Source organism: Orycteropus afer, unplaced genomic scaffold, assembly GCF_000298275.1.
Source record: "Orycteropus afer afer isolate SDZICR_OR568_19922 unplaced genomic scaffold, OryAfe1.0 scaffold00100, whole genome shotgun sequence".
Taxonomy (NCBI): domain Eukaryota; kingdom Metazoa; phylum Chordata; class Mammalia; order Tubulidentata; family Orycteropodidae; genus Orycteropus; species Orycteropus afer.
The window spans coordinates 9,124,665-9,135,810 of NW_006921687.1; the positions used below are offsets into that span (position 1 = coordinate 9,124,665).

Genomic DNA, 11,146 nt, shown 5'->3' on the forward strand with positions numbered 1-11,146 from the left:
GCCGTAGGCAATCTGCGCAGCACGAGAGCTGTTGAGACTCCAGAACCAGCCAGAAGAGGAAAACCTATGAGCCTAAGTGCTGCTGCAGGTGAGTCCCATTAGCGCCGCAGCCCAGGAATGAAGAAGATCGCGGCCTGCGGGCCATTTCCCGAACACTAAAGGGAATGCAATGCTGAGGAGAACCTTCATCGCTTAGTTTTCGCAGCCGGGACGAAGAAACTAGGAGCTGAGGTTCCAGCAGAGCGTGCAGGCCATGGGGGAGTTGGCGCGGGCTGGTTTGCTGCTGTTGCTCACCATCAGCCTCCCCCAAAGCCTAGGTAAGCCTGGGAAACTAGAGAGCACTGAGGAGGGATGACTGACTTCCTTCTTAGCCCGAATTTCCCAGTGTTGTAGACACCTCTTCTGACACATTTTGGTAGAAATGGGCGAGGAGCAACAGCCAGGCCCAGATATTCAAAGGAAGGGCTTGGGCCAGATTTTCTTTTTGAAATTCTCTGGATTCTCGAGTTCTAGTTTTCATGCACTTTGCTAACTATGCTTGTGCTGAGAGCCTCCTCCACGGAAACACGACGTTGAAGTAATTAAGCAAAGCCAAATGTTTCTCTTCCTAGTAGCATATGTTGTTCCCAGTATCTTTAATACAACCTAAATTATTGAATGTGCACCCTCCCAAATTAAGCCTCGTTTCAAGTTCCAGAGGGTCAGTAGGCTCATTCCTGCCCAAAGATCTCCTTACCTTATGGCAGCTCAGGCTGACAAGGGATAGGAGATCCAACATCTGGGTGACTGTGGGACTTGGCACTCTAGAAACATACAAAGGGATATCCTGAGGAAAGAAACGGGATACACTGCAGCTACAGAGGCTAGGAATATCCCAGTGTGAAATCCTGATAAAGTGAACTCTTAAGTAAAGCAATATGTGAGAGAAGACACACACTTATGCGCTCTCCCACACAGGACTGAAGTGTGGAATTAGTCCAGTTGACTTGAAAAGTAAGGAAACTGCCTTGGAATCTGGATTCTTCTCTAGAATTAATAGTTGGAGAAATTCAACAGTTGGTGGACATCCATGGCAGGTCAGTATGTGAAAGGCATTGTTTCTTTTTTAAAATGAGAAAGTAGTGAACTATTTCCTTTGTTTCAAAAATCAAAACTTCAAGTTACTGTAATTTTTCTCCTGATTCCACACAAACTACTGCCAAATATTTACTTTTTGGGAAATATCTGAATAACCAATTGATACCAGTATTTTTAAAATGTTAGATTAGATGAGTTGTTTTAAATGTTTCTGGAGGGGAAGATGTTTGTGGGGAGACATATCCTAGGTTTGTTTTTCATTTTCTTCTTGGGCAGGTATCTCTAAAATTAGGTGAGCACCACTTCTGTGGAGGAAGCTGGATTCCAGATGATCTAGTGGTTACAGCAGCACACTGCCTGGTCAGCTTCGATGAGTAAGTTGAGGACCTCCACTGTTTGTCAAAATTGAACTAATGGCTACAGGGATGAGAGATTTGAAGCTCTAAATATCATGGAAGGATTCACTCGCATGCCCTTTTTAAATTTTTCCACCTGGTCCCTAGATCTTATCTCTGCCTGAGACTTCCTATGCTTCCTACGCTTCTAATCAGAGACCCTAAAGATTCTAGATATCATGTATAATTTGTGGACTTAAGACTAGGATTGGGGTGGGTTTACTTATTCTAATAATATTAATAAAAAAAAAAAAAATGCACTGCCATCCAGTCGGATCCGACTCATAGCGACCCCTCCTTGGGTTTCCCAAGCCATATCACTATGGAAGTAGATTGCCAAACCTTCCTTCCAATGAGTGGCTGGTGGATGTGAACCCCCAGCCTTCTGGTTAGCAGTCAAATACCTTAGGCACTACACCACCAGAGCGCCTAATAATAAAGTATTAATAGCAAATGTTAAATGGATGCTTCACAATTTTAATAATCTGAGTTTAAGTCATTGAAAAACCAAACCCTTTAAAGTTGAGCCAATTCAGACTCATACCAACCCTATAGGACAAGATGGAACTTCCTCATAAGGTTTCCAAAATTGTAATCTTTATGGGAGCATAGTACCACATCTTTCTCCCACTGAGTGGCTGGTGGGTTCAAGCCACCAACCTTTCAGTTAGCAGTCACTGAACCACCATGGCTCCTTGTTTAAGTCATTCAGAGAGAAAATATATTGTGGAAGTTACAGATACTTGGCTCGATTAAGAGAGGGTACTAATAAGAGAAAAGACAAGACAGATCTGGAAAACAAATTCCATGTTGTATTACAAATGGTGCACCATGTTTAGACTCTGATTTGTGTGCAAAGGCAGAAAAGGAGTTCACACTTAAGTACTTTGTGGAAGGACAATTGATGATGGTAGGTGAAAGCATTCACAGAAAATAAACCCTTCTTGTGACTGAAAAATCATGACTTTTTATAGATCTAAAGTATAGGAAGTGATGATAATTGGCAGAAATCAATAGTAATGGATCTCCTCCTAAGACTTGGAAGGACTTGAAGGGATGTTTTGGTTACCTAGTGCCCAGACCAGTAGGCAAGCAACAGGCAAGCTTACTAAGCCACATTGACTGGGTTTACCTGAAAAAGTATGGTTCTGTTATGGGGGGAAAAAAAGGATAAATATCAGCAGATGCCTTATAACACTTGCATATATAATTAGCACAAAATATCTAATATGCATGCTTCACATATATAACATGTATTCATCTGTTCATACATCTTATTTGCCAGTTCCTGAGCTTGAAACAAGAGATGCAATGCTGATAAAGACAAACATCATTTCTCTTTTCATAAGGGACGCATTCTAGTGGTGAAGAGAGCCAAAAGATTTATAGCTGGAGTGAGAGCACGGGTGCAAAAACAAAGGAAGAGAGGGAGACCAAGAACAGCTCTGGGACATTGAGTTATGTCCAGCACACGAGTAGTTTACTCATACAGGAGAGACTACTAGACTCCTGTCAGCAAAGGAAAGACCCAACTCCTAGATTCTTGTCAACAACTAAAGGCAGGACAAGATTTATAAGATGGGGAAGGGACAAAGAAAAGAAAAAAGAAACAACTGATAGTCTCAGGATACTATTTTGTATGTTTTGGAGGTTAAACTGGTTAGCTGGAAACTAGCAATGTCTAGCCAAGATAGTTTGCCCTTCAGTTTACTGAGGATAGGCATTGAAAAAAAAAGTTACTTGTGAATCCTCAGAACCTATTGTAGATTTTATCTGGGGAATATATATAAGAGACTTTCTCTGTCTTATAGTTATCAGTTTCCTTCTGTTAATATCTTCACCTTATTTAAGTTTGATCTGTTCCATTATTCAAAATTTCTAAAAGAAAGATACTGTGTTAGGTTGGGTTCTCTAGAGAAACAAAACCAGTAAGGCTTATATATACATATAGAGAAAGAGAAATGTATCTTAGGAAAATGGCTCACACACTTATAGAGGCTGGCGAGTCCCAAGTTCTTGAATCAAATGTCAAGCTGGAGGCTTTTCCTGACTCACACAGCTTCAAGGGCTGATGAGCTCAAGGTTGGCAGGCAGTATACCGGCTGTTGACTCCAACAAATGATGAATCCAATATCTCCAGGCCAAATGGTGGTTTGTTCGCTCATGGACAATTGTAGGCAGCACAACAGATCCTGATCCAGAGAAGAGTGTCTCTTTTCCCAGATGTCCATAAATATACTGGAAGCAGGCCACACCCATAGGGAAACTCCCCTTTCAAAAGATTGGCTGCTCAAAACATATACATCCGATCCCATCATGGGAATAACCCACACTACAACTGCTTAAACCACACAGAATTGTGGTCCAGCCAAGTTGACACACAGCTCCAACTATTACAAGAGGCATTAATCACTTTACATTTAATTACATGGAAACCAACACAGTCTTTTATGGGGAAAACAATTATTAAAACAGTTTTGTTTGGTTTTAGGATGCAATTTAAGAATCTGACTGTGACTGTTGGAGAGTACAACCTCTTTCAGAAGGATAAACAAGAACAGACTATTCCTGTCTCAAAAATTATTATTCATCCTGACTACAACAGATTGGGATATATGAATTCTGATATTGCACTGCTACATCTAAAATACAAAGTCCAGTTTGGTAAGTAAAGAGATTTGGAATATAAAAAAGGCAATGGAAAAACTATTCTGTTAACTTTAATTTCTATATTTATCAAGTAATATAGAATAGCTAATTTTTTTTTTCTTTTATAAAATATTCAACCTAAAAACAGTTACCATTGAGTTGATTCCAACTCATGGAGACTCCATGCATGTCAGAGTAGACACTTATACTCCATGGATTTTCAGTGGCCAATTTTTCAGTAGATCAGCAGGCCTTTCTTTGAAGTGCCTTGGGTGTAATCAAGCTACAAGCCATGATTTAAGTTTAAAGAGGAACCAGGTGAATAAGTAAGGCTTCTGGAAGAAGTAAAAGTAAATCATTTCTGAAAAAAATTAACCATAAATCCCAGCTCCAATGTAGTCTCATGAAATTTTAATGAATGTGAGCACAGAAATCAGAAACATGCAGAGAAGTTAGTCATCAAAGAAATTTTCAGAAATAAACTAGAACCAGACCTTTTGAAGTTTGATGTTAAAATAAGATACATAATATAAATATATATATATATATATATATATATATATATATATATAAAATACATAAGTATATGCATATACATGCACATATATACTTACACACACACACACACATATATATAAAGTTTAAGGAAGTAAAAGTATGAAAAATGATTTAAAACCCAAGAAGCTATTACATTAAAAGGAAGATTTGAAAAAGAGCCAATGAAACATGAGATAAGAATATTTAGTTAGAATTAGAAATTTACTAAAAGAATTAGGTAGTAGATTAGATCAGATGTAGGGAAATAGAAGACCTGAAATAGTAACCGAAGAAAGAATGAACAAAGAGCATAAGAGACAGAGAAAATAGACTGAAAGTATAGTAAACATTCTGATGGAACTTTAGAAAGAATATAGCTAATGAGGGGAGAGGCTAAAATTTAAGAAGTGAATGAGGCATAGTCATAATTGATTTGACACAAATCTTAAGATTTAAGAAGACTGGTAACTCTGTTGTTGTTGTTATGTGCCGTCAAGTCAAACTTGACTCATAGCGACCCATCCTTGGGTTTCTGAGGCAGTATCACTATGGAAGTAGATTGCTCAGTTTTCCTTCCGAGGAGTGGCTCTATGTTACTAAAACTAATTTTATACCTAGACAGATTGCAGTGAGACTGTAGAACATTGAAACACAAAGAGTGGATATTGGAAGCATATTGCAGGGGTGGCGCTACATTACCTAAAAGAGAATGACAATTAGACTGACAGCTGACTTCTCAATAGCATCAGTGAAAACTAGAAGATGCTAGAATAATATCCTCAAAATACTGGGAATAATTCAACCTAGAATTTTATATCAAAAGATACTACATTTTTCTGTTCAGTTTTATAGAAAAACCAGGAAGAACTGCCTATGCTAGGTATGTCAATTTCCTCTTTAACTCTCAAAATGGAATGTACTGGATTTGAAATGTTCATTAGGCATCCAAGTTAATCAGGCTTTCACTCTACACTGTACTAAATTTGCTCTTGACACAATCACCAGTGACTTCCATGTTGCTAAATTCAAAGGTAAATTCTCAATCTTCATATTATTTGATAGGAGTTTTTGACATAGTTGTTCTTATCTTCTCTCTGGAAATATATATATATTTTTTCAGAATTCCAGAGCTCCACTGGTTTTCTTCCTATACCTTTCTATCCTTCCTTAGTCTTCTTTGATGATTCCTCCTTATCTTCCTGACCTCTTATTGCTTGACTGTACCAGAGTAGAGCCTTGGACCTCTTCTGCTCTGTCTCTGCTCACATCCAGACCTACTGATCTCATCCTAGTGCAACACTTTAAACATCATCTACTTGGCAACTGCTCCTAATTTTGTATACTTAGGCAAGGTTTCTTTATATTACATAATGCTTACGGGATTAATGGGAATCATATAACCAATGTCTACAACTCATCTCCTTGGATAACTAATAGGCATGTCAGGTGTCCTTGGGTGGTGCAGATGGTTATGTGCTATACTAGTAGCCAAATGGTTCGTGGTTCAAACCCACCCAGAGGCACTGGTGATTTGCTTCCAAAAGTTACATTTTTTAAAAACGCTGTGCAACAAGTAGGAATTGACTCAATGGAAATGAACAGTAACCACTAGGCATCCACTTGGATGGATAATAGGCATCTTAAACTCTGTTTAAAACGGAATCCTGATTATCATCCGCATCCCAAATTCACTCTACCCATAGTCTTCTCCATTTCTATTAACGATAACTCCATCCTTCCACTTATTTAAGGACTTTGGGCTCATCTTTGATTCGTCTTTCTGTCACACTGTATGCTCAATCCATCAGAAAGTCCTGTTTGTTTCTGCCTTGCACTCTCCTCTCTTACCATCCTGTTCCAGGCCATCATCATTTCTTACCTGGATTACCATTAGTTCTATCTTGTCTCATCTCCAGCTGCTGCTTTTGCACCCATATGTTTAGTCTTCGCCCAGCAGCCAGAGTATTTTTTTTTAACTGTAAGGCAGAATATATCACTTTGTTCAGAACACTTTAATGGTTCCCCATTACATTACATTACATAACATGACATACATCAATGTTATCATCTGACATTTCCTTCTACCCAGTGCTATTTGTATAACTTCTCTCTGTTATTCCTTTTTTAAAAAAACTGCTGTTTGCTTAATCTACTCCAGCTGTCCTGACCTCCCCATTGATCCTCCAACATATGTGGTATGATCGTATTGCAGGGATTTTTCCATTATGATTCTTCTGCAAATGGTCTCCCTCCAGACAATTGCGTGATTCCATCTCTCAGTTCCTTCAAAGCTTTGCTCAAATGTCACCTGCTCAATGAGACTTACCATGCCACAGTATTTAAAATTACATCTCTCACACCATCATCCTAACCCTCACACTTCTCATTTCACTTACCCTGCTCTGATTTTGTCCGGAGAATGTAACACCTAGCTGTCTAAGTAATTTATTTAATGTTTGTATCTCCTGTGTCCCCCAAGTTATATGTAATTGTCCCCAGGGCTGAGATTTTTTTTTTCTGTTAATTCACTGAGACCTAAAAGAATGTTATCCACATAGTCATGCTATTGCATGAAAAAATATACTTTATAACAAGGGCATATTCTTAAATGTTAGTAGTTTTTTGTGGGGCATGGTAGTATGCAGAATAATGATGATATTTTTCCTTTTATACCTTTGCTGCATTTTCTAAATTTCTATAAATATAAGGAGTAACTCTTAAAATGCTATTATTACTTTTAAGAAGAAAATGAGGAAGCCATGAAATCCATAGCATGTTGCAGCTTGCAGGATGTGAGCAGGTGTTCACTGCTGCAATGATACAAAGATGTCTAACGTCTCTTGTCTTTCCTTGAACCTCATGATTTCTTTTTTCTTTTTTTTTTTTTTTTAGCAACTGCTGTTCAACCAGTCTGTCTTCCACCTAGACATGATAAATATGAAACAGGGGTTTTTTGCATGACCAGTGGATGGCGTAAGATTTCAGACTGTAAGAGGCAACAGAAGAATATAATAATACTTCTTCCAGGTCCCTTTTTATACCCAGTGGAAGGAATATTTGTTGAAAATGCATAATTCACTTATCTTCTTTTTTTTTCCCCTGAGTTCTGACGCACTGAATGTTCCCAATTGTCTTCACCACATAAAAGTATTAGACTCTCCTCTAGGCTATTCAGAACACTTCTGCTGATGGCATTTTGGTTAGGTGTGTCAGATAAAAGGAACGAGACAATGATGACAGATAAGACAGAGTACAGTAAAAAGATAGACATAAAACAATAGTTCAGTTTTTTTGTCTTTAATACTGTGATATTTAAAATAATTAAACATTTACAAAATATTTATTGAAAGTTTCCTCTTGGGAAACATTCAAACGTGTATTCAGAGAACGCTTAATTGCTCAATTGCCTAATGTGACCTTAAAACTCTGAATTTTTTCCAAAAATGTCTTTTACCATGTACCTGATTTTTAAAAAGAATATAATTCTCACCTGAAAAATAAGCATTTATACATTTTGGGTAAAATTTTGCTTGAAATAGTTTTACACTTGTGGTTTTTTATTAACTTGTTTGCATTAGGACAATTGTTGGCTAACTCACCAGTCCCTTTCTGCAGCATCACAATATGCAGATGTCCTACAGGAAGTGGAACTTCCCATCTTGGATGACAGAACATGTAATACTGTGCTCAAGAACATGAACCTTCCTCCCCTGGAAGGGACCATGTTTTGTGCTGGTTTTCTTGATGAAGAAAAGGATGCTTGCCAGGTACAAAAGCATAAACTATCCCACTTATTCAGTAATATGGGGGTAGTGGATTCTGCCTTTCCCTAGGAGCTTCTTTTGGGGAGTTATGTTTCAAAAATTCTCTTCCTCCTCCTTCCACCTTGTTTCTACTGAAAAAGTTTATTTGGACTATGCAGAGAGAATTCTTCCCTGTCTCCATGCCCATTCCTACCCATGCATACGAATAGGTGATTGGGTGGTTACAACTTGTCCAACCTAATTGGAATCAAGCAAGATAAACACTTTAGCAAGATAATTAGGTCCATTACAGTTGTTTGCCATTCCATATTTTGTTAAATATTGTGATTATTTTTTCTTTCTTTTGCTTTTAGTGCAGAATGCAATGCTTGCACAAAGTTTGACCAAAGATTGCATAGCTTTAGTAACTGTTGAGTAAGAGATGTTGTAAATAACAATAACCTCTCAAGACTCAAACAATTCACAAAGAAAACCAATCTTTACAAGACGTAGAGAGAGGATAGGGAGACCATTTGCAAAATAACATGAGTTTCAAATTTTAGATAGAGAAAAATTTACTTGGAAGACCTAATTATTCTTTCAAGGTCAAAAAGCAGTGAGTTTTTACTCTTTGCTAGCAAGGAGCTCAACACTGCTATAGAAAGCACCCTGAAATTATCTTTTTGAAGAATTTTAATTTTTCTTCTAGGATAGGACAGGGAACAAGAGGAGTTTAGAGGGGGAAGAAATAAAATGATGCCTCTTTCCAAATTGAACACTGGTAGACCCATGGGTGCTTTGTTCTTCTTGCATCCATTACAAGCTTTTCTTTTTTGGATGAAACCTTCAAGAAGTAATTCAGTTTCTTAAGAGGAGGGCTTAACCTGACATAAAATTGTCTGAAACTTGTTCTCAAAGCAGCATATTATTCTGAAAGGTTATTAAAGATAGGTTCCTTATCTATGAGCATAAGAGCCAAGGTAGTCCTTTTACCTACACTTTCTGGAACAAAATTACTCTTCTTAGGCTTACTATATTCAAAGCCTTGAGCCCCTATGCAATAGAACCCCCTTGGTGGTTTTATTCACTGATGGGTGGGCTTGGGATATAACCGTGTCTATTTCTCATCAATGTCAAGGACAAGCTACAGTGGAAGAATATATATGTACCTGTCCCCCACCCCCACCCCCACCCAAACTTCCCCTTTCCGTTGATTTTTAGAATGTACATAGTAGTTGCTGATATAAGATAAAGAAACAAAAAGGTGAAAGAAATTATTAGCTTGATGAGATTGCCAGCAGTAGGTGAAAGGTGGTTATATTTGGATGAAAGACCACACTTTGAAACTAATGATGAGACAACAAACAGACAAAATCTGGATGGAAAATGGCAAGTGGACTTATGTACCTGTCTCTCTTCTCTCTTTGAGATGAGAACTGATATTTTGGGGACTGAGAAAATATTTGTGAACATTTACAGTATTTTTTTTTTTTTCTCTATATGCATACACTATGAAAGGGGGACTCTGGAGGACCACTTGTTTGTAGAAGAGATGATGGAACCTGGACTCCTGCTGGAATCACTTCCTGGAGAGGTGGTTGTGCTAAAGGCTGGGTACCTTTAAGAAATAACCAAAGAAGGGTATCACCTAGCATTTTCTCTAAAGTATTTGAGTGGATGGATTTCATCACCCATAACATGATCACAGGTATGGGTACTTTCTCTGAATTCTTCCTTTCATTCTTAGTAAAACTTTGATTATATTTAGCTCAAGTGTAGTTATTCTGAAATGTTGCAGATATAATCAGAACTAAGCTTTAAAACAAATCAAGATATAGCTGGTTTTCAATAGTAAATCCAGTATATGTAAACTTCTCTCTCTGGATTCAGGAGCACCAACACTTGTCAATTTAACTTGGCCCTAAACTGAATCCCTGTATGAGAAAATTTTCATGAGTGGGCTTTTTTTCTTTTTTGTATTTGATATATTAAAACATCATTTGAGGATAAACTCATCATGTGAGGATTATTTCTTCATATATTGAATTAATATGTGTATTTTTTTTCTCTGCACTATTTAAAAGCACTAAAAATAAATCATTCCCATGTCTCCCATTAAGCCTTGTTCATTTAACTTGATGACAGTGGCCTTTGGAGAAATGACTTTGCTCTGCAGCACTAAAATCTAGATAAGGAAAAGGTGAGTATGCAGATACCAGACCTGTTCACAAAGAACTTTCCATCTTCTTAGTGAACAAAGAAGTAAACCATTGCAATAAAAGGTGAAGTGCATATATACCAGAGAGTTGAGAGAGTCCTGAGCAGGAGTCAGGAAGGCTCAGTCCTGAGGGACCAGAGGCTCATCATACAAAGAGACAACCTCTACAGAAGTAAGAGGCATAACTTCCAGAAATTAGTTTAGTGTGTGTGTGTATATGTATATGTGTGTATATATATATATGTTGTTGCTGTTGTTAGGTGCCGTCAAGTTGGACCTGACTCATAGCAACCCCTCCTTGGGTTTCCAAGGTGGTATCAATACGGAAATAGATTGCCCAACCTTCCTCCTGAGGAATGGCTGGTGGGTTTGAACTGCCTGATTTCTGGTTAGCAGTCAAGTGCCTTAAACACTACGCTACCAGAGCTCCTAGTGTGTATATATACTAGGAACACTTATATACTGAACACTTTCCCTTGTTACCCTCCCGAGAGGGACCGGGTCTCCGGGAGCTAGGTAAGCACGGG

The 11,146-nt window shown here is 38.0% G+C and overlaps 1 protein-coding gene across 1 annotated transcript in view; it reads left to right on the forward strand.

The window, feature by feature from the left end:
- Positions 1-253: 253 nt before the first annotated feature.
- Positions 254-11,146, forward strand: part of OVCH1 (ovochymase 1) — a 132,830-nt gene continuing 121,937 nt past the window's right edge. Inside the window, exons 1-7 of the mRNA XM_042781292.1 lie at positions 254-317; positions 958-1,076; positions 1,354-1,451; positions 3,964-4,136; positions 7,551-7,646; positions 8,274-8,425; positions 9,920-10,115. Coding sequence (XP_042637226.1) covers positions 254-317; positions 958-1,076; positions 1,354-1,451; positions 3,964-4,136; positions 7,551-7,646; positions 8,274-8,425; positions 9,920-10,115 — 898 coding nt within the window. The remainder of the gene's footprint in view (positions 318-957; positions 1,077-1,353; positions 1,452-3,963; positions 4,137-7,550; positions 7,647-8,273; positions 8,426-9,919; positions 10,116-11,146) is intronic.